This window comes from Podarcis filfolensis (assembly GCF_964270895.1).
Source record: "Podarcis filfolensis genome assembly, chromosome: 9".
NCBI classification, from domain to species: Eukaryota; Metazoa; Chordata; class Lepidosauria; order Squamata; family Lacertidae; genus Podarcis; species Podarcis filfolensis.
Window position 1 is genome coordinate 42,486,630 of NC_139610.1, and position 23,571 is coordinate 42,510,200.

Consider the following 23,571-nt stretch of genomic DNA (forward strand, 5'->3'; position numbering starts at 1 on the left):
GAGCGTTTTCAGGTTGTGTCCCGCGGCGACCCGGAAGTACTGGAAAGGGTTACTTCTGGGTTTCACCGCTCATGCACATGCTCAAAATGACGTCACGCACACGCACAGAAGTGGTGAATCACGACCTGCACACACGCAGATGCAGGTTGCGTTCTGCTCATGTTGCGAATGGGGGTCCGGAATGGATCCCATTTGCAACCAGAGGTACCACTGTACAACTCCCATCATCCTTTACCATGCTCTCTGGATTGGTTCCCCCTGCCTTAGAAGAAATACCTGCAGCTCCCCAGTAATCAATGTGCATAAGCTAGAGATGTGTGTATGCATGTCCTACCACCACCACCATCAATAATAATAATAATAATAATAATAATAATATCCCACCTTTTCCCCAGACCAGGACTCAAGGCAGCTTACAGATAAAATAGAAATAGCTAAAAACAGATGTACTGTATGTTTTGGGTTGGGAGGAGTGTCCACCACTCCTCTTATCTTATTTCATTTAAATATTTTTACCCCACATTTTCATATAAGGTGCTTGGTATACATACCGAATAAAAGACAAATTTTCACAAGCCCTCTGGTTGAAACGAAAAGGGCAGGGGAAGAAGCTGGCCAGACCCCTTCCAGTGGGTGTAGCACACCCCTTCAGCTGGGTGGGAGTGATGGTGGCTGACAGTGAACACAGCAAAGGAGGAAGAGAAAAGAAGGGGTGCGGGGGCATACCCAACGTAGATAAAAACTAAACTTAAAAGTAGCATGGGGGTGGGGCAGCACCAGCAACAGAGCAGGGCTGTTGGAAGTGTGAAGGCCAAGAGCCCTGGAAGGGTAAAAGGCCTACCAGAAGGGGCACCATGTCACTGCTGCACAGGGTGGGCAGCTGGCCCCAGGGCATGATGGGATACCGTTCTATTCTATAGGTCTGACAATGTCACTGATTTTAGGAGGCTGTCTTAGGAGGCCGTGCCCTTTTCTCTGACCATATATCTGTCAACACCATCCTCCCTCTGCTGCAGCAAAACACAAGGACACAGGATGAAAGAGAGCGAGCGATGGACTTTATTAGGCAAGGAGGATGCAGTGACATTTTTATGGCGACAAATCTAAGATCAAAAGTTTATTTAGGTCACACTGCAAGTGGCTGCGAGCGCTACAGTTAATGTCTGGCCGTTCAAAAAGGCAGGAACTGACAATTCTCTAGTAGTGCATTACAAGAGACTATATTGATCAGTCTTGCTTACACAAAATGTCAAAGTAACTTTAATTCCAATTTATATTTAGAGTACAATAGCTTGTAGCAAGCATTTCCCCAAGTGCTCAAGCTAGATCAATATTTATGAAAAACCTAGGAGACAGCTTTCAATATATAAAAATAGTTGATGCCCACTGCCACCAATACTTATGAATTTATGAAACATGATGACACAACCCTCCCCCCAAATTACTCAAGAAAAATAACTTTGCTTCTGAAGAATGCCTGGAAACAAAAAATTACCTCAGCCTTCCCACACTTCCAACTTATGTTGTAGAGAGAGCATTAGGTCTCAACCTCATTTCCAAGTTCCCTGAACTAATGTGAACCCTCACACCCTTTACTCTCCAAGTCTTCCAATATCTTTAGCCATACAAATCTTTTCTTGATCTCCTGCAAAATTGCTCCATTCCTTTTGATTCCTAGTAAGCTTTGCTATTTGAAAAGTCTAGCTGTGTTATTCCAGTGCCACCACACATAAAAATTCACTAAGTACACAAAGAGTTCCTCTCAAATGCTAGCTCCCCCATAAATGTGGGCTTATGGCCAGATGCTAAGCATGTTTACCCGGAAGTTAAGGGCCACTATGTTAAAGGGGACTTACTGCCTTTTAAAAGTGTGCTTACGTAAGCAGCCTTAGTCATCAGCCTCCTCATAGTGTGCATAGCCACTGGCATAGGTCCTTCCTAAATTCAAGTGACCAAACATACTGGTTGCCTCCGTTTCCGAATCCCTCCCTCCTTCTTCCTCCTCCTCGTCTTCATCGTCATCCTCTGCTTCATAATCGTCATCTTTGCCAGACGAAAGGTTCTTCCAATAGGCATCATAGCCGGAAGCTCCGTCAGCCTCTTCGCCTCCTGTCTGTCGGCCAAACCTCAGAGAGCGTGCTGCAGAAAGAGAGGGAAACATCCTGTCTTTGTTTTACTTCCCATCAATGAAGGTGGGTGTTAAATAGTTAAGGTAAAACCCCAACAACGCTACCTTACATCTATTTTCACATGTGTAATTCTCATGATTGCACTGTCAAATAACACTAGAAGCAGGTAAGGCATTATCACAAATCCGTAAGAAACCCATTCATTCATTCATTCATTCATTCATTCATTCATTCATTGTCTTCTTTAATTTTTTCTCCCCCTCCTCATTTACAGGATCATTCTGGTTAGCCAGTGTGCTCCTGGTGAAACGAGGCACAGAGGCTTCTCTGCAGTTTACACCCTTTCTGACGGAGATGAAACCATCCTCATCTCGTTGCATTAATTCAAAAATAAGCTACCAGATTTTATGACAAGTCTTTTGAACAGGGAAGAACATGGACTTCCCAGTACGAGGTTTGCTGCAGGTGATAAGGGTAATTGCAGGTGGAAATGGTTACCAGTGTTAGAATAATAATAACTAATAATTAATAATAATATCTTTATTGTCAATGTACAACCTGCGTACAATGAAATTAACCGAGCCTCCCCCCCAAAACACATTCTCATTGCACTCTGTGTGCTTGTCGCACAACACACCAACCTCGAAAGTCGGTTGCATATATTATTTTCCGTTCAGCAGCCTAACAGTCCATGGATAGAAACTGTTTTTTAGCCTGTTGGTACGGCAGATTATACTTCTATAACGCCTGCCCAAGGGTAGAAGATTAAAGAGGTGCTGGCCAGGGTGTGAATCATCCCTGAGAATTTTTCTCTCTCCTAAGGCAACGATACTTTGCAATGTCATCTAGCGGGCTCAGGGGACAGCCCATGATATCAAGTGCTGTGTTCACCACCCTCTGTAAAGACTTTCTGTCCATGGCTGTCAAGCCAACGTACCACACTGTGATACAATATGAGAGGACACTTTCTATTGTGGACCAGTAGTAGGAGGTAATCAATTGTTGTTTAACATTGTTCTTTCGCAAGACCCAGAGGAAATGGAGTCTCCTTTGGGCCTTCCTCACCACCTGAGTTATACTGTTTATCCAAGTTAGGTCTTCACTAAGGTAAACTCCCAGGAATTTAAAGGAAGAGACTCTCTCCACACAACGCCCCCCCCCCCCACCAATATACAACGGGGCTAGTTCCCCTCTCTTCCTCCGAAAGTCCAACACTCAGGTATATAAGCTAATTGCCAAATGGCAGCTTTAATCTAGGTTACGGTCACCACAATGGAATGTCTAGGTGCCATTGGGGTGGGGTGTTGAAATTAATTAATGTACTGCTTTATGTTTTAATGCAAAAGTTCAGCGCGGTTTACAGCACATTAAAACATCAAATAAAACAATCCAGAATAGTAACAAAATCAAGCTTCAAGAAAAGCTTCTCTAAGTGACATGATTAATATAGCAGCCCCGTAGCAGAAGTACTCTAGGAAGCATATGGGGTGTAGTGGTTAAGAGTGTCAGAACAGGGCCTGGGAGATCAGGGTTCAAATCCCCACTCAGCCATGAAGCTCACTGGGTGACCTTGGGCCAGTCACAGCCTCTTAACCTACCTCACAGGGTTGTTGTAGGGATTAACTGAGGAGGAAGGTAAACCATGTACTCCTTGGGAGAAAAATGTGGGAGATTAATGCAATACACAAGCTCTTCTTCTTACTTGCTTAAGAAAGCTGCAGGGGCCAGCCAGGTGGAGATGTCAGCGGCCAACCTAGCATCCAGAGATCTCCACATGGTCGCAAAACATGCCTGGTGCCTGGGGAATTCTGAGCGCCATTACCATAGGGAAACTTACTTGACATGCTCAGGTCCTTAGTCTGTTGCGTTTCATGGCCACACTTAGGGCAGGGAGGCTCCCTTCCCTTCTCTTGTTTGAAAACCTTACTCCGTGCGTGATCATCGCAGAAACAAGCCTGCAGGTTATATAAAATAAATAAAAGAAAAGGGGAAATATATCACAAAAGAACAGACTGCAATTGGAAAAGAAGCCCCACGGAGAAACACAGCAGACTGCCCAAGCTGAGTGGCGATGGGATACATACCACTACCATCTAGCAAGCTCCATTTGAATCTTTTTAATTCACTAAAATATATGCAGCCCGCCTTCTGCACAAAAGCTGGCTAATGACATTAGGGGGAAACAAGAATAGTTCATCCTCTTAAGTATTTGTTTGAGTGGGGCAACTGGATGGAGACATTTCAGTCTAGCTGGCGATGCAAGACTCAGCATAAATCAGGGCCCGTAAGGACAGCTGTACCCCTTCCCAATCTACTCAACCAGCTCCTGTACAGAGCCGTGAGCAACTGCAGGGGAAGCTGGAGTAACTGAAATTGGGCTCTTCATCCCCATAAAGCCCTTCTCTGTCATGGCTACGGATCTTTGGACTCAGCTGCATGCCAGTGGCGGGCAGGACCAGAAGCAAAAGTGAATGGGGCAAGGAATGTGTCCCACACCTTTGTACAATAGGGTGCATGCCAGCCATTCAAAACTCAGAGAGTTTTCCACAAACACACATGCACACGTTCCCCATCTTTCATCAAGGCAAATGAGAGGCTTTAATACAGTCCAAGGACACAATTTCAGCCAGGCGACAGATAGCACTGGTGCACCAGAGGGAGTGGTCTGGGGAGAGGGGCCACGAGGCCCACTTCCTTGGGGCAAACGATTCATCAGAACCCCGTGAACGATAATATTAGCAGATATATAGAAAATGTGCAGGGTAATGAGATGTTATCTCGACTTCACGCGGAAGCAGGCTGGTGCAGACGGCAGCCAGGCAAAGATGAAACGTTTTTGCATTTTGAATGAAAGGAAACCAGCAGAGGGAAAAGGCTGCGGCAGTGCTGAGGCTGTAACAATGAGCGAAGGAAGGCAATTTTAGCAACTGGGGTTTAGAAGGACTGGAGGGAAGGAACACCAAGTGTCCAGGAACACAGCATGGAGGTTACATTAATCAAAGGGAGATGGGAACAGGACCCAGATAACTTCTTTGGGGAGGCGGGTGGGAATCAGGAGACGTTTTTTGATGCATTGTGGAGAACGACACAGCAAGAACCGCCAGCAGCTTTCAATGTATAGGAGAGCTGTGAGCCCGACACATCTACTTTCTAAACGCTTTTGCTGTTACCTTACAACGGAGACATGAATGCTGCCCAAGTCGATTACAGGAAACACCTATTAGGCAAGATAAAAAAGGCATGCTTGAATAATGAGGTTTCATGGCTTTGCTCTTTTCCTTTTGCCTTCTAAGCCAGGGTCAACTATTCAGTTCAATGGGTAGCCTCAGGCTTTCCATGACTGCGCCTCTTTAAAGTACAAGGAAAATGAACACTTTGCCTCAGCCGAAAAAAAGAAGCGAACAGACATTTTTAACGATGTCCCTACAGAGCTTGGGCCCAACGTTGCTCTTCCTCCCTTCCTGAAAGCAGAGGAAGTCCTCTTGACTGGAAGCAATAGCTTGTACAACAAGGACAAGCAGAATAACTAGACTGAACAACAACAACTAATGTGGGGGACTTTACAAGCACTAATGCTGGAGGAGAAGTGCAAAACTCAGGCACATCACAAACCTGGCATTACTGCAAGGAGGGCCTAAACACACAGGGCTGATCACCAGCCTGGCTCTCCTTGAACTAAAACAACAACAACAATTTATTACTTATAATAACAACAACAACAAGAAGAATTTATTACTTATAACCCCATCTGACTGGATTGCCCCAGACACTCTGGGAGACTTCCAATGTAATAAAAACATAGCAAAACATCAAACATAAAAAACTTCCTGATACAGGGCTGCCTTCAGATGCCTTTGGAAAGTTATGTACAGGCAGTGACCATTTCAGGCGCATCTAACTGACGTGCAATCACTGACGTGCGGGTCTTTTTCAGCCTGGTAGAAGGCAGAACGGAGGCATAATGAGGTGGGGTGTGCTTGTTATATGCACTCCAGATGCACATAGGGGCTAGGAACAAAACCCCAATTCAAAATGATTGTCAGCTGTAGTGGTTTACTTGTTTTACATCTGATGGGAGGGTGCTCCACAAGGCAGTCGCCACTACTGAGAGGGTCCTTTGCCTGGTTCCCTGTAACTTCACTTCTCACAGTGAGGGAACTACCAGAAGACCCTCAGAGCTGGATCTCAGGGTCTGGGATAAATAATGGGTGTGGTGTCACTCCTTCAGGTATACAAGGCCTAGTGGTGCACACCCTGGGCTTGTGAAAGGGACACACCACAACTAAACCCTGTTACTGGCATTTTTCAGTATCCAACTTCATCTGCAAAACACTGACCCATCTTACTCATGGTATGGCGCTGGGAGAAGGTTGCTCCTCCCAGCTACATTCCACAAGGCAGTGGCTTAAAATTCGCTACCAAACTACTATCTGGATATGAGTAGAAGCAGTTAAAAGCTGGTTCACCTTTAATAAGGGAGACTTTCAGGGATATAGCTTACATTTAAAGGTCTCGGCTTCCAGGACTTGGCAGCTGGCCTGGTGTTCAAACTGATCATCTTCGCAGAGAAAATTGTGGCAAAAACAGCAGCTGAATATTCTGCCTCCTAGAAGATTCAACAAGACACAATGTAATGGATCAAAATCAGCGTCAAAAAAGAAGCAGATGTCATGAATCAATTCTAGGAATGAAAGAAAACCTGGCCTGTCTTGCACCAGATAGAAAAATACTGTGGATTACAGTGGTACTAGACATTTGTGTAAACAAGATGTTTTATAGCACTAATCACATTTTCCTGGTTAGGTTGAGATGGCTTGGTCATGGAATGACAAGACCACCATATTAAAAGAGGTATTATTGCACAGCAGCATCTAAACCAAATATTCCAGCTACATCCCCACCCCCCAAAATAGCCTAAACTAACAGTTCAGTTCCATACATGTCTTGCTGCTTTCAGTGGATTGTAGTCTAAGGTGGTACACTGTTAAGGCCATTGAGATAAAGAGGAGAGAGTCAATGAAACACCTTTTCCTGAAACTGGAGTGGTGGTGGGGGTAGTGGAAGGAAGAGATATGCACAACACCCCAAGAGGATACTGTAATTGTGTAGAGTTGATGGTTTAGCACAGGCTTTTATGGATGCGGGTAATGATATCTAGTAGCACAAATTACCTTGGTAGTTTGAAAACTTCCCTCCTGTGTAATATACTTTCGGACAGATAATGTGTCAGTGGGAGGGAGTTCACGTGATAAATTGCATCATGAGCTGCAGCCAATCAGAATAGCCTGTGCAAATACTCCCAAGGGACACCCAGCTAAGTCACAGGCACTTAAGCCTACCAGTTTCAACAAGTTTACCCCGAGTACAACCTTAACACACATCCTCAATTCCTACAACTAGAACGAGTAATAGTTTTCTTGCATGTTTCATCTGAAAAGTGATATGTGAATGGGTCTGCCTCTCCTCCAATTTTAGGATTCTCTACTTCTAGTGAAGTTGTTTTCAATTCATAAAGACTTGCTACGGCAAGGAAACTAGCCCTGTAGCCACCTTCCTTTGGTAATTGGTGAGCTTTCCAAACGCAAGTGAAACAAGAGAACACACCCCTCTAACTGGTGAACAACTCACCGTGATCCCAGACACCTCTCTCACATTCAATGCACTCTGCGTCGGCCAGAGGACAGATACAAGCATGGGTGCTAAGGCATTTCCTGCCATGGCAAACCCAAGCTTCACAGAAATCACATATGGCCCCCTGCAAAAGAAGAACCCACACATTACTATGGACTTTGGCAGACCTCTATATAAGCACCAACTCTGCTGAACAAGCAAGGACCGAGCATGCGTTCCAAGCAGCGGCAGCAGAAGGGAGTTATTCTGAAGCAGTGGAAGGCAATTTTGCTCAGCGCTGCCATCCATCTCCCAAACGCATTCCATATTCTCAGGGCTCTTTTTTTTTTTTTGCAAGACTGCTAAGTGCCCATTCCTAAAGTACATTACATGAAATTGAATCCCATTGATTTTCTTTCTGTGTTTTCTTTTTTAATCCCACACGCTACTCTCAGCAACCAGAATTGCTCGGAAGTCCTCGCTAAGGAATGCAACAGACCTGGACAAGATGTTCCAAAGTATGCAAGCAGCCTGCGTTCCACTGGCTACTCCCCCCCCCCAATGAATTGGCTCTTGCTGCACTGTCTCATCCAGGGAGCCACGCGTGTGGACAACAACAGAGCTGCCCATTATGTTCATATCAGGCAATGTATTCAGGGAAGCTTTATTTGCAAGAGGATTTGCACTACGCAGTTTGTTCGCGACAGCACAGAACACGCAAAAACAAGGAAGTCGAACTTCAAAAGAAGTACCATATTTACTCGAGTCCAATGCACCATCGCACCTCAATTTTCAGAACCTTAAAAAAAGGATTTGCTGGCAAATGTAAATGTCCCATCGAATCTAACGCAGACCTTAATTTTCGTGTCGTAATTTGGCCCAAAAAAGGTGAACATTAGATTTGAGTAAATACGGTATTTAAAAAATGCATAATCTTGTTTTCCTCTCCCCTGTATTTGGGCTAATAGTGTTTTTTGTCTTGAGTTACTAGTTAACCTTCCCATGATTCCAGGCTCAACTGTTACCTTTCATGAAAGCAATGTGTTATCTCTCTTGAAACGTGTGACTCTGAAGTCCAAGACTGGGATATTCACGACTTTGGTTGCAAGCTGCCTGACAGATAGGCATGGTCGTGCCTATTAATTTGAAAAGGACTTAAGCATGCACAATGATCTGTGCAAATGTTACCATTCCTGCATTTTCCCGCAGTCCAAACAGGTAACAGTGGCTGAACCTCAACACTGAAATCCAGGGCTCTGCAGTCGAGGGGCCTCCAAATGACCACCCAGGCAACAGAAGGCGATGGAGGGCAGGGGCACACAAGACTCCCAAATCAGCATCCTGTCTTATTTTTAAAAAAACATTTTATAGCCAGGATTCAGAAGGTTCTGGTTGCTAATTTGAATAATATTTTTTTAAAATATTATTCCAAAATACATGTGTTTACCTTCAGGATAGCAGAACCAAATATCATTTTATTGCTGTAGTCACGATGGTGCTATGAGTTTAAAATGTGAAACTGTGCATGCTTATGAGTTTGTTTGCTTTTTATTTACCAGGGTTGGCAAACTATTTTGGCTTTTTGCTCCAGTATAACAGGAATGTAGAAACCATTGTAATGCATAGAATTTCAGGGGAGTCAGGAAGGCTGTGGAACAGCAATGTTATTTTTATTTATTTTTATTTATTATTATTGTTGTTGTTGTTGTTGATGTGAGCTTCACAACTCCCTCTGTGTGGTAAGACCACCACTCCAGGGTTGAAAATTACTGAGATGCACCACTAGGTAACAAGAAAAGAGCCATCAACAAAGTTGGGCAAGTAATCTCTTCAAACTTTAGTTGCACTTATCACATATTCTAAAGCTGATGTATTGTTTCCAGATACATACCACCATAGCAAGCCCAGTGCTGTACACACCAGCATGTTTTATGACGCAGTCTGAAGATTTCATCATGCATTTTGTTTTTCCTATTACAGAGGGAAAAGAAATATTACACACACACACAACAGTGTTCAGCAACACTAAAGCTCCATAAAAAGCCATAGCATTTGTCTCTTTCAATGTTTACAAGTGTTTCAAGCTAAGGGGGTGGATTGAGAATAAGGGCTATCATCCAAGAGATCTGAGCAAACTGTGGTATTTTAAATTGCTCAAATCAATACACATCTGATCAAAACAATGAGTTGGATCCAGCAACACTGTGCTATAAGGACTTCTGGCTATGTGACCAGACTTACACTCCCTCTTCTCCCCTCCACCACTGGCATGCAACTCACCAATTTTTCATGGGTTTTCCTCAACCCTCTGGAGCAGATTTGGTGGAGCAAGGAGAAGAAGTCCTGTTGTGCAGACCGTAGTCTTTGCACTAATATGACAGTCTTATTGGATACAACCAAAGAATTAATTTTTTCAGATAGTTCACCATCTTAGAAGAGGACATTCTTTATTCATCATGGATAGGGGATGGGGAACCTGTTGCCTTCCAGATATTGCTGCACAATTGACCTCGCTTGCTGGGGCTGATGGGAATTGGAAGTCTGGAGGGACAAAGGTTCTGGAGTCCAGAAACATTTGGAGGACTGCAGGTTCCACGTTCCTGCACTAGAGAGGCTGCCTCTTCTGAAGATGCACCCTTTCATCTGCAGTTTGCACAACTGCTTTATTAAAAATAATTTGCTGCATGGTTAAAGGTGCTGATAGTTTAGACTGGACAACTAAAAGCAGCTAATGTTTTCAGCCCCAGAAGGAGCCCAAACAAGGTAACTTTCCTGTCGTGTCTAAGGGTGAATAACCTGTGTTCCTCCAGATATTGCTGGAGTCACTACTCCCACCAGCTCCAGCCAGCATGGCCAATGGTCAGGGATGATGGAAACTGAAATCCAGCCACATCCGGCACCAACAGAGTCAAAATATGGCTAAGTTTGTATAATCAGGCCACAATGCAAAAATAAAATTCTAAGCACAGACCAATTGTAGGAACACAGAGAATTAAGAGAAAGACTTACCGCACTGTGCGCAAATGGGCAGCTTCTGGACAGAGCTACAAAAGTAGCAAAAAGCTCTATTTTTCTGCCGTCTGTCAGAATAAAAAAAAGGTGAAACAAATAAATGAATGAAGTCCGTTTAAAATGGTGCCAAAAATGTTACATGTAAAGGAAATACTGAATGCGCATTTACCTTTGACATTTATCACATTCCTGTAAGAGAAAGAGAGCTTGTTTTACAGGAGTTCCCATTTAAATTCAGAGTTTATAAACCTGTGAATTCACTTGCCACGAACACAGTTCGTTGGTCTTTTCCCCACTTTGAGTGCCCCGTGCAAATACAAACACACAATGAAAGTGTAACAGTCAGTGCTGCGGGTGGACCATACCCATGTGTTTGTATACATAAAGTCCTTCTGGTATCGCCAGGAGGGCTCCAAAAGCTTTGCCCTGGATCAATAACCAGCTCTTATTTGTTCTTGCCGCTACCCTCCCCCTGCCCTCCTTTGTGAAAACCAGACAACTTGAAGAAGAGCTGAAGAAGAATTCCACTCTGTGTGTGCGCACAACGGGAACTATTTCATTGTTTAAGAAGATTTATAACATCCGGTGTCTTTTGCAAAATCTCAAGGTTATATGCTTAGGATCTAGTCCTGCTCGTTTCAGTCTGATAAAGCACTGTCAATCTCACCCTCCTCTCCTTGACACTGGGAGAGGAGAAGAAGGAATTTTAAAGCCATTATCAGAAATACATCTCGATATTTACCATGGAAGCATTGCAGGGATGTTTAGCCAAATCAATGTTGCCTCTTGAAGCCCTTATCTGCTTCTCCCGTTCTTTACGGCTCTCGGCCTTCTTGCGAGCGCCAGTCTTCTTTTTAGGCATTCTTCACTTTCTGGGAGACAATGTTTTACTCAACAACATTTGACGAAGAGTGACTGCTATCCTCTAAAACGGATGCTGAACATAATTTTTAAAATCGTGACATATTCCTCCCTTCCAGATTTTTTATTTTTATTTTGGAATGTGCCCATATACACGCATTAGCAATTCTAATCACTTTAGAGGAGGGGTGACCGACCACTTGCCCTCTAGGTGCTGATGAGCTACATCTCCCATCATCTCTGACCACTGGCTAGGCCAACTGGGGATAATAGGAGTTGGGAGTCCAGCAACAAATGGTTAGCCACCCCTACTTCAGAGTTTCCAAACTAGCTGCTCAACACAGAATAGCTACACCTGGAAAGAAGAAAAGATACAGAATGAAAACTAGTCGTACCTTGGTTGTCGAATGCCCTGGAACTTGTACGTTTTGGCTCCCAAACGCCGCAAACTCGGAAGTGATTGTTCCGGTTTGCAAACGTAAACTTTCTTTTGGAACCCAAATGTCCAGTGGGGCTTCCACGGCTTCTGATTGGCTGCAGGAGCTTCCTGCAGCCAATCAGAAGCCGCAATTTGGTTTTCGAATGTTTTGGAAGTCAAACGGATTTCCGGAATGGATTCCGTTCGACTTCCAAGGTACAACTGTACTAGAGTGGCTGACAAGAGCTACAAAGCAGCAGTCTTAACCTGAAGCTCAATACCAAAGGAACACTTGGTCCTTACCCTTTCTTTTGCCTAGTTCTCTAAGGCAGCAACCCATCACTCGTAACCAGCAGAGTAAGGCTTCTCCCTCGCTCCCCAACAAGTATTTCCCCATGAACAAGGGGTTCATGAGTGTCTGCCCCATGGTGATATTGCATTCCCACAGAAGCTGGGATGGGACAGTGTGATTCAAGTGATAGCCTGTGGGTTATACATCGTACGTTGCTGGGAGTCCCAAGCAGAGAGAAGTCTTAATTATAAATAAAGTATTTTAAGCTAGTTTTAAAAAAATTAGATTGGAAGGGAATGATGCATATTGTACTAAAGAAAGATATATATTTTTCTTATTATTAATGTGAGGAACTCATATAAGCTGGTTAGCCTTCTATACAGTGTTTAAATTGCATTAAAAAGTCATATTTTATATTCAGAATTGCATACCAAGCTGCCTGCTGGCAACAATCATTATTCTGTAGACTGACATCTATGACACTGAATACCCAATATCACATTATAAACTAGGTTTTCTTCCTGCTTAATGTCAATTTAGCAATAAGAACTTCAATCTTTGGTATTTATACATATCATTCTAGGCATTTATTACACACCTTGAAGCACTGTAATAGCAATTTGTGGAAAAATTGGATGCTTCAAAAAATGTCAAGAGCATATTGGTCGTAAGCAATGCTACCACCTAAAATTATTCCTTCTGTCACGTACTCAGGGGATTGGACCCGTATTACGAACTTTTAGTTATATGACAGCAGCTACTCAAGTCATTCATGTAAAATATTGGCAGCTGCTGGAATCGTTTATGTAAAATATTGGAGGGCACCAAACACACTGAATCTAAAATAATAATAATGCAGAATTATACTGCATTGGCTGCATAGGGGGACTGGAACAGTTACTTCATCAGCTGATATCTATTAATCAATTATTGTGCAAAGTGCTATATACCCCAGTGTACAACTCCACCTTGAAATGGTCTAAGATTCTCATCTTATCCTCAAATCCGTGTTTAGGATAATTAGGAAAGGGGCAAGAAATAAAACTGCCCTGGTCAACATACCTCAAAAAAGGATATTGCAGAGATGAAAAAGATGCAGAAAATGACAACCGAAAAGGTCAAGACGTTGAAGCAACTCCCCTGTAAGGAGAGGTTACAATGGCTTTTTAATTTTGTGAAAAGACAAGGATAAGGGGAAGGGAGGCATGGCGCAGACTAGAGGACGTAGATAGGGAAAATGTCCCCCCCCCCCCTGAAATGGTGGGAAATTCAGAACAGACAAAGGGAAGTCCTTCTGCATACAGAGAGTAGTTGTGGAATTCAGTATCAAAAGATGTGGTCATGGCCACCAATGTAAACAGCTTTAAAAGGGGATTAGGCAAATTCATGGGTGAAAATGCTACCAATGGCTGCTAACCATTATGGATATATACCAGGGGTGTGGAGGCTAAACAACGAGGCAAACTGGAGTGATTTAGAAACTCAAATACAAAAGCTATTTGCCAAACGGCATGTTAAACCTAGGTAATGGTCACCACAATGGAATTTCTAGGACAGGCATAGGCAAACTCGACCCTCCAGATGTTTTGGGACTACAACTCCCATCATCCCTAGCTAACAGGACCAGTGGTCAGGGATGATGGGAGTTGTAGTCCCAAAACATCTGGAGGGCCGAGTTTGCCTATGCCTGTTCTAAGAGGTGCCTTCCCCTGCCCCTCCAAGATTAAAAAGCTGTAAATGAATTGTGTAGATCCGTCAGCACAATGGAGGTGTCTGCCACCATCCTAGCATCCAAGGAAGTCCACATGGTCGCAACTGGACCTAGCATCCAGGAGAATTATAACACTGTTTTGGGGGCTTCCCCTGTCAAAGTATGACATCAACACACATGTACATGAGACAGGGGCTCCACAAAGCCTTGTCACTTTGTTTTTCTGAACTTTGTAGCTCTGTAATTTTCTGACCATTGTAGCTCTATGTTTGCCTATGTCTCAATCTTTTCCTAGTTCCATGGACTTTGCACGAAGTGAGGCTAAATTAAAGGTTGCCCGTGGAGTAGTAACAAGAGCTCTGCATTATTTTTTGCAAAGCACAACAGTGAATGATTTTTAAAGATGTGCTTAAAAAAAAAAATCTATGCTGTTCTGCTTTAGCAAACAACAAAGATCTTCACAACTCCAAGGCAGTGTCCTAGTCAGTCTCATGTTGTGAGGCCTATCAGGGATCTGTACAGCCTATTTCAGAGGACATAACCACCAGCAGAAAGGTTTTTTAAATGCACAAGCACAGCACTCAGTCACCTCTTAATGATTTAAAGGCAAGAAAGAGCGAGATAAACCCCTGCTTCCCACCCTCCTCCAAAATGTGAAGCCAAAATGGAGGCTTAAGTCCTTTTTGCGTAATCGATATATTGCCCTAATATGGATTGCAAAGGAATGTTCCCCCAACAGAGTTCCTAGGCCTATTTGTCTGCAATTTGACAGGCTTAATCCACACTTGATTAAGTTTTATCCAGTGTCTGTAAATTTCATCTGCTTCCACCAAAAGTCAGGGGATTATAGCCATATTTAGAGTGCCCATTATGGCAAATGGAGAGATAGGTTTTACATAGAGTGCCATGGAACGCAACACAGAGACTGGAGCAGAGAAGACAGTGATTCAGAAACAGACCAGATTTAAAAATAAAAAACACACAGACACAAGGCAACTCTTAAGGCCACCCTCAAGATCCTCTTCCGATGCCACACTGGCAGTTTTCGGTGTTTCTAAGCCTGAAACTTCAGTAACCATTTTGTAGTGCTTAACTACAACCAATGTAAACTCACCAAGAACATTCATTCATTCATTTTTTTGGTCATCCATTTTGAGGTATTTATATATCACTTTTCAGATGAACCTGACAAAGCAGTTATATGTTTACTGGTACAACCTCCCCCAGTGCAGAGATTTTTGTCTTTCAAAATTTGTCAAGCAAGGGTCATTGCCTTGTGACATCACTGGGGCCAGCCTTGTGAGGTCAGGATACTGGAGAAGTGACAGCCCTGTCTGCACACTGGGCCCCTCAAGAGCAAATGGAACCCAAGTGCAAGGGCTATATTTGTGATTCCCCACTTTCAATTACACAGGTATAGCTCACAAGGTAGCAACAGCAACACTAACTGTGTTAGCATCATTTACGAAAACCTGAGCAAAATTGTTGTTGATCACTGAGCACACTAGCTAGGGCTGGGAGTTGTAGTCCAACATCATCCCGGAGCTGTGTTTCCCAAACTTGGCTCTCCAGCTGTTTTCCCAGACTACAGTTCCCATCATACCCTTGACTAGCTAGGGATGATGGGAGTTGTAGTCCAAATAAACAACAACCCAGTTGGGAGACCCAAGTTTGGGAAACACGGATCTGGAGGCTTCTTTAAGGCCTAGTTCACAGGCACAGCTAGCCGAAGCAAGCCCAGAATTGGAAGCTGGCGGTGGGGTGGAGGCCACCACCCAACTTCCGGAAACTCTGGAAAAAGGGGGGCGATGGTGTGAAAAAGGAAACGGGGAAAGTTGAAACTAATTTCCCTGGGAACTGCTTGCCAGCCACATTGCAGCGAACAACCCCAAAGCTCCGGAGCAGCTGCGAGGCTAATGGCAATCGCTCCCCTCCCCGGCCCCCCAACCTCGTGATAGAGACGCCTTATTGCTACCGCCCCTCCCGATCAAGGGGGTGGGCAACCCCACGTCCCTTTCTCGCCCCCATCCCCGTCTGCATCTGCCTATTGCAGGGAGAGGGGTCTGCCCAGCATCCCACCCCCTTCCTCGCAGATCCACTTGCTCGCAGCAGGGCCCGCCCGGCGGCTCCGGACTTTCCCCTCCCGCTCACCTAAAGTTGCTTCGCCGGCCGCTAGCGAGGCAGGAAGGCGAAAGCCGGTGTCCCAACTGCTTGCTCCGGGGGGGGGGGGGGGGGACTCCTGCCTCGCCGCGGCGACTGAGCATGCCCGGCGGAGGGTGAGCATGCTCAGTGGGAGGCAGCCGGTGAAGCAACCTCGCCTTCATCTTGCCCTTAGTTGGGGAGGGATTCTCTACCCCGTCTAGGTTCCCGGGAGGATTTACAAGCAGCAGAGACCTTGCAAACACTCAGCACGCCCAATGCGCCTTCCAGCTGTCGCCCTCTTCCAGAACATCCCCCCCCCTCGCCCGAACTCATTTATTCCTATTTTTAAAAAACCAATTATATGCACCGCTTAGCTGCAGTCGGGATGATGCGGGTTGGGGAAGAAAATAGCACGTCAGATCATAGCCACGTAGGCATTAGTCGGTGTCAAGGAAGGGGAACAGTCTCTAGCCCCATGCATGTTTACTCGGAAGGAGGCGCCGCTGTGCACAGTGGGGCTTACTCCGAGGTAAGCATGCATAGGCTGCGTTTTGTTCTTATCTTTCCAGACCAATACGGTGATTTGTTCTGCTTTAAAGCAAACAATGTTTTTTTTAATGGCCAGATAGCCCAGTTTACTACTACTACTATACTACTGATTATCATCATCATCCCGATTGCGGGGTGTTGTAAAATGGGCAGGCAGGCCTGCTGCTTTGCTTATAGTTCCGACTTCCCCAACCGGGTGCCCTCCAGATGTTTTGGATTCTAATTTACATCATCCATGCTCATTGGTCATGCTGATGGGTTGATGTAGTCCCAAATCTCTGGTGGTCACCAAGAAGGGGGAGGCTGTTTTTTATGTTCATTTATTTATTGCATGTCCCACTTTTTTCTCCAAAGAGCTCAAGGTGGTGTACCCCAACAGCCCTGTGAGGTAGGTTAGGCTGAGAGGCAGTGACACCTCAGCAATCACTTTAACCCTTATATCCCAGGTCAGTAACAGATCATTGGGAGCATCTTGGTTGTTGCTGAGATTTGTTCATCTGACAGATGTTGTTCATCTGACAACAACACAAATCCAAGCCTTATGGGGTTATCCATCCATAACTGTGGAATACTCACCAAATAGAAATTCAACAGACACCTTCTGCTGCAACTTTTAAACACTTGCTGAAAACTTTTTATTCTGATAGGCCTATGCAGATAATTTACATATTTCCACAACAGTCAAAGCAATTAAATAAATTTTCTCAATCGATAAAGCATCCAGAATTATAGAAAGTTCACTTGCATGTATGTACTTCATATTAATTACTCTGCCGCTAAAGTAATCATTTTCAAAGAATTTAGAATTTATTTACAAAAACATGCATGGCAGAAGATAAAGAAAGAGCAGAGTTAGGAATGGAAACTGCAGCATTGCCAACAGGACAAGAAAAGGTAACCTCAAGAGAAGGATACACACGTGTGCATGGAATTGAAGATGCAGTCTGAGATAACTGAAATCCCTCTTTCTACTTGCTAAGCTTTGAGCTTCCTCCAGATACGATCTGTGTTTTTCTGAAGTTTTCTTCTTAAATGTGGGAAGTGAAAAAACACTTTTTTTTGGAATAAAGGAAAAAGAAAGCTGAGCTTCTTTGCATATAGATTTTGCCCCCGAGTGGTAATGCAGCAGTCACACCAAATGCACACAATATTATTTATAGATTATTTTATTTTTACACCAGTACTTAACTTGAGAAGTATTTCTACCATTGAATGTCATGTTTTCAAATCAAAGCTTGCTTACATGCAGGTCAATGCCTGGCAGGGCAGACTGACCCTAATATAATTGGGTGATAATGCTGTATCCTTAATCCTTATCCCTGTAAATTCTCTCAAACATTTTTTAAAAAAATCTATTACAATCGTCTCAGTAAGCTTTAGGTTTGTTTGTTTTTTTAAGGGGGGGGACACAACTGTTCACCTCAACTGTAATGCTTTTTAACTAAGTTCACTTCTCTTTCTTTCTAAACAAAGCATGTTCCCATCTAAACAAAACCTATGATTATCTTCATTTACAGCAGTGCATCTTTCAGCATTCAGTAAGCTTGGGTCCAGGGAATTGCACTATAAAACAGGTGCTGACTACCTTACTAACTGACCTTTGAAGCAGCATCCATCAAATGTAATTTGCTTTTCAGCGAGTGACCTTAAAAGCTATGCCGCTATTTGACTGCGGTAAGGTCTCTTTGACCAAGGCATTTATCTGTTGGTCCAGGTACTGCAGCACAAAAGCAAATAGAGCAGAGAATCTCAGGCTACACATTTCTAAACAATTGGTGCCAATAGCATGTTTTACTTACTATACAGCAAAATGCACCCATTAAGTGGATGTAAGCAAATGAGGGTTGCCTGTGGAAACAGGGTTCTGACTGCAAATTCTCTTCAGGGCTGGGTCCTGCATAGAGGACGCAGAGGACCCTGTGCAGAGTCATATCATGCATTTAGGTTTCATATGCATTTAGGCACCAATCATTCGTTTAGTGATAAGCGGATGATAAGCTGCTCACCACTATCACTGTCTTATGTGCTTTTTATGTTGCTGACAGATTTTGACATAACGCAGTGATAACTGCAAGGTCACCACCTGTTTTCCAGCTACTGAGATATAGATCTTGGAGAAAAGAAAACCACAATCAACCTTATTCAGCACACGTGGTACCAATTCACCATTTTTGGTGCAGTGACTCGTGTCTACAGATCGGGGTTAGTAGCCAAAATCCCAGCTTCAAGCCCTGGTTTCTCAAATAAGAGCATGGGTGTGTGACTCTGCCTGCCACTGTAGGTAGTGTGATATGTTGGTTAGAGTGCCCCTCCCAGAATGTTATTTATTTTCAACATAGTGTTGGACTAGAATCTGGAAGACCAAGGTTCAAATCCGTACTCTGCCATGATGCTCACTGGGTGACCTTAGGCCAGTCACTGTCTCTCAGCTTAATCTACCTCACGGATTAAAAGAGAGGGGAAACCAGGTATGGTTCCTCGAGCTCAGAGAAAAGGGTAGGATATAAATGCAGTTAAAAATAACAGAAGACAATACAATGGGTTTATATTCTGATTCAATATAAGGCTCTCAGGTGGGTGGGGTAGAAATAATATTATTACAGTGGTACCTCGGGTTACATACGCTTCAGGTTACAGACGCTTCAGGTTACAAACTCCGCTAAACCAGAAATAGTGCTTCAGGTTAAGAACTTTGCTTCAGGATAAGAACAGAAATCCTGCTCCGGTGGTGCAGCGGCAGCAGGAGGCCCCATTAGCTAAAGTGGTGCTTCAGGTTAAGAACAGTTTCAGGTTAAGAACGGACCTCTGGAACGAATTAAGTACTTAACCCGAGGTACCACTGTACTAATAGTAAGCTATTACTATTGGCAATAGTGACATTGCCAAGTATATTTTCAACACCTATAAACATCAGTTTACAAATTAAAGGCACGATCCAGCCAATATTACAGACTTACCATGCAATCCTGTACATGTTTACTCAGAAGTAAGTACAGAATTGCAGTCTGTGGGTGGTTTGATGGGAGGCACTTAGGTGGCAATCCAATAGGTGCTTACTTGGGAGTAAACCTTACAGAAATCATGTTCCTAGTAAACATGCATAGGATTGTGCCATACAGCATATGCTCAACCTTCCCTGCAGGAACTTAAAAGTAAACCTTTTCAAGTTATCTACCAATAGAGAACTCATTCCCCAAGTGCTGTTCCTTATATAACCCAAAGGACACCATCCACACACAAGAGGGAAGTATCAGCAAGCTCCGCATATATACTTGAAGGGAGCAAAAAGCTGCAAAATCATTCCAGTCAGGATTGAGCACATTTAGTGGCCATGAAATACTTGCCAACTATTTGGTGGGAGGAAGAAAACTGGTGGCTAGGGGAAATGACATGGACAGAGCATAGTTTGCTTGCGAGAAGGCTGAACAGGAACACTGCATGCTGCAACACTTTGTTATAGGCCCACTAGTAATTATATATTTCACCCGTTTTTCCCCTGGAGTTAGATACTAGTATGTTGCAATTTATAATAATTGTCTCTCAGATGAACACAGATTTAATCTGCTATTTCTCCAGATTTTTTTTTTAAATCCATCCTACGTCACTGTTGTACATAACATCTTTTCCCAATGAGATTTAACATAGTCTCCCTTCAGAAGATGGTTTTCAATCAAAATAAAACAAACCCTCTGGAATTTCTCATATTTATTGATTGATCATCTTTTTTTTTCAAATAGTGTAAACTGTGGTGGTGAAGAACCATTTAGAGTTTCATCACTGATGTGATTTCCTAGCCGCAAAAAATTGAAACCACAGGAGGTTCCAAACGTCTGCTTAAGTCATCTCAACCTCTCAAGGGGTCAGTGAGCAGCGAAACAGAGCAATTGATCCACTACTGCACCCAAAGTCCTGCTGACTTGCACCAGACAGGCTTGTAGGAGGTGGGTGTTTTGCTGTTTTAGTTTTTGCCAGCTCCAGCCTAGGATAACTGGGGAGCCCAAAGGGGGCAGAGGAATGGTGAGATGATTTGCAGCATGAAAGGACACTCACCAACACCTCTCTGCCACCCCATAAATATGGTAAGTGCAAAAACCCCCACCAAAAATGAGACAATTAGAAGCAGGGGGGATGCCTCTCCCCTTTGGTAATTTTCAGATGCAATTTATTTTCTCATTAATTTATGGAGAATGTTTTGTTTTTTAAGGATCCCCAGCACAGTACTGCATTTGTTACTATCTCTTTCATCTTCACAGCTTGGTAATATTTTAGTATAATTTTGGTAAATTAAAAATAGCTCCTCGAATGCAATGGGGTTACTTCTGAGTGAGCTGGAGAGGCCAGCCACGAAAAACCATTGCCCGCTTCTCCCATCTGAACTGCAGGGAGACTGAGTGGTTGTATAACTCAGTGCAGTTGACTTAGTCCAAGTATTGTTATTGCTCCTGGAGGCTGATGAAATGACACAGCAATCTATCACTTAGAGTTTGATACAATATCTGTTGGATGACAAATATCATCTGCTTGACAAATAACATGTCTGAAGGTGGGCAAGAACTGGAATGACAAACCTCGCAACACTATGTGTGAGTTTTCTACTGTTTCTTAACATTAATCTCTGCTGCTCCAGTTTTTGTTCAGAATCTGTTTTATTGCATTTTGCTGCGGCGTAGACCTGATGGAGGGGGAGGGAACCTGTGGCTCTCTTGATGCTGTTGGACTCCAGCTTCCATTAGACCTAGCAAGCATGGCCAGTGGTCAAGGATGATGGGAGTTGTAGTTCACGAAATCTGGAGGGTCACAGACTCCCCAATCCCCAACTGCATGCTTCTAAAATAGTTTTGCTGTTCATGGCTTTGCCAATGTATATGAGATTTGGATCCCATGCAAAACTACCCATTTCCTGAAGTTTAAACTTCATTATTGCACATTGTGATGCAGAATATCACACATAAGTTATCCTCACGAGTGTCCAACCCTATGTCTGCTAACTGCAGGGTTGGGAAATCCTTGGCCATCCAGATATTTCTGAGCTGCAGGTCCCATTATCCATGAATATTGGCCATGCTGGATGGAGCTGATAAGGGCTGGAGATGCACAGCATTTAGAAGACCATGGTTCCTCATTCCTGGTCTACTGAGAAGTGAGTCCCACTGAACCCAGTGGAGAATCAATGGGGTGCAGCGCCTAAAATTTTGGGCCAGGGAGACTCATGTTCAAATCAATACTCTGTCACTGTGAGGTTGTTTAGGCTGAGAGTGAGCAGCCGCCGCATTGTTACTCCTTAACTCCTCTCTCTAAACTTGGTCTACCTCACAGGATTGTTGTGAGAACATAATGGTGTGTGTGGGTGTGTGTGCAGGAGAAGATGACACATATAGTGGTACGTCGGTTTACAGACGCTTCAGATTACAGATGCTTCAGATTACAGACTCCGCTAACCCAGAAATATTATCTCGGGTTAAGAACTTTGCTTCAGGATGAAAACAGAAATCGTGCAGCGGCAGCGTGGCAGCAGCGGGAGGCCCCATTAGCTAAAGTGGTACCTCAGGTTAAGAACAGTTTCAGGTTAAGAACGGACCTCCAGAACGAATTAAGTTCTTAACCCGAGGTACCACTGTATATGCCATCCTGAACTGCTTGGGGGTGGGGAGGCAGGACAGAATGTCATTAATAACCGTCCCCCCATTTCTGTGCGTAGGATCACATACCATCAGGTATTGACTTGAACCAAGACAACAAACTCTTGATGTATTTTGTTTTCAATTGACTTGCACCTAACCCTCAAAACCTTCAGCTGGATTTAAGTCAGTCAAAGCGCACTATAACCCACCCTGTTAAGCTTCCTATAGCAGGCTACTTCAGATCTACTAGCCTTAGTAGACAAGGGAGAAGTTTTAATCCCCACTGCGATATAGGCTGGCCAGATGCAAGACAAGCTATGCAACTGATATTCCCTCTTCTGGGATGCGGGTGGTGCTGTGGTCTAAACCACTGAGCCTCTTGGGCTTGCCGATCAGAAGGTCAGCGGTTCAAATCCCTGCGATAGGGTGAGCTCCCGTTGCTCTGTCCCTGCTCCTACCATCCTAGCAGTTCCAAAGCACACCAGTGCAAGTAGATAAATAGGTACCGCTGTGGCAGGAAGGTAAACGACGTTTCCGTGCGCTCTGGTTTCCGTCACAGTGTCCCATTGCACTAAAAGCGGTTTAGTCATGCTGGCCACATGACACGGAAAGCTGTCTGTGGACAAACGCCGGCTGCCTCGGCCTGAAAGCGAGATGAGCGCCACAACCCCATAGTCGCCTTTGACTGGACTTAGCTGTCCAAGGGTCCTTTACTTTTTTATTCCCTCTTCTTCACAACTAGCAAAGTTGCAGGATCCTGTCCTTTTTAGCATCTGGCAATCCTACCTCAGCAGGGTCCCTGAGTGCATCCTTTACTTTCTCCCATCTGTCAGAAAGGCTGCCATTCATTGCTATGAGAGTTCTGTTGTGGGGAATGGGGGAAAGAATACACAGAGAACAGTGCGTCCCTCCAGGATCCTTTGCAATGCACAAGTGATACATTTGCTAATACCTATGATTGCAGTGTATACATGTGTGGCTTCATACATACAATACCGTTAAAGGACATTCAACGCCCGTTCTTTCCCCCAAAGAATTCTGGGCAGTGCAGTTTACCAGCCACAGAGTTACAATTCCCAATAATCCTTAACAAACTACCATGCCCAGAATTATTTGAGGGGGGAATGTGCTTTAAATGTATAGTGTGCACAAAGGTATCACACAGAGAAGAATCGCAAGAAATAAGAGCACTTTTTTAAATAAAGTGATTTAAGTCCAGCTCTAAA

The 23,571-nt window shown here is 43.9% G+C and overlaps 1 protein-coding gene across 4 annotated transcripts in view; it reads right to left on the reverse strand.

Annotated features, from left to right (window-relative positions):
* Positions 1–1,036: 1,036 nt before the first annotated feature.
* ZNF330 (zinc finger protein 330) overlaps positions 1,037–23,571 on the reverse strand; it is a 33,108-nt gene continuing 10,573 nt past the window's right edge. Inside the window, exons 1-11 of one of the 4 annotated variants that reach the window (XM_083571791.1) lie at positions 16,185–16,256; positions 13,385–13,462; positions 11,494–11,623; positions 10,921–10,940; positions 10,749–10,819; positions 9,631–9,710; positions 7,758–7,884; positions 6,631–6,735; positions 5,300–5,346; positions 3,967–4,084; positions 1,037–2,139 (exon numbers count right to left, since the gene is read on the reverse strand). In XM_083571791.1, coding sequence (XP_083427917.1) covers positions 1,889–2,139; positions 3,967–4,084; positions 5,300–5,346; positions 6,631–6,735; positions 7,758–7,884; positions 9,631–9,710; positions 10,749–10,819; positions 10,921–10,940; positions 11,494–11,613 — 939 coding nt within the window. In that variant the 5' untranslated portion in view covers positions 11,614–11,623; positions 13,385–13,462; positions 16,185–16,256 and the 3' untranslated portion in view covers positions 1,037–1,888. Of the gene's footprint in view, positions 2,140–3,966; positions 4,085–5,299; positions 5,347–6,630; positions 6,736–7,757; positions 7,885–9,630; positions 9,711–10,748; positions 10,820–10,920; positions 10,941–11,493; positions 11,689–13,384; positions 13,463–16,184; positions 16,257–23,571 lie in introns of those variants that run through there. The other 3 variants (XM_083571793.1, XM_083571792.1, XM_083571794.1) reach the window with 3 other exon arrangements.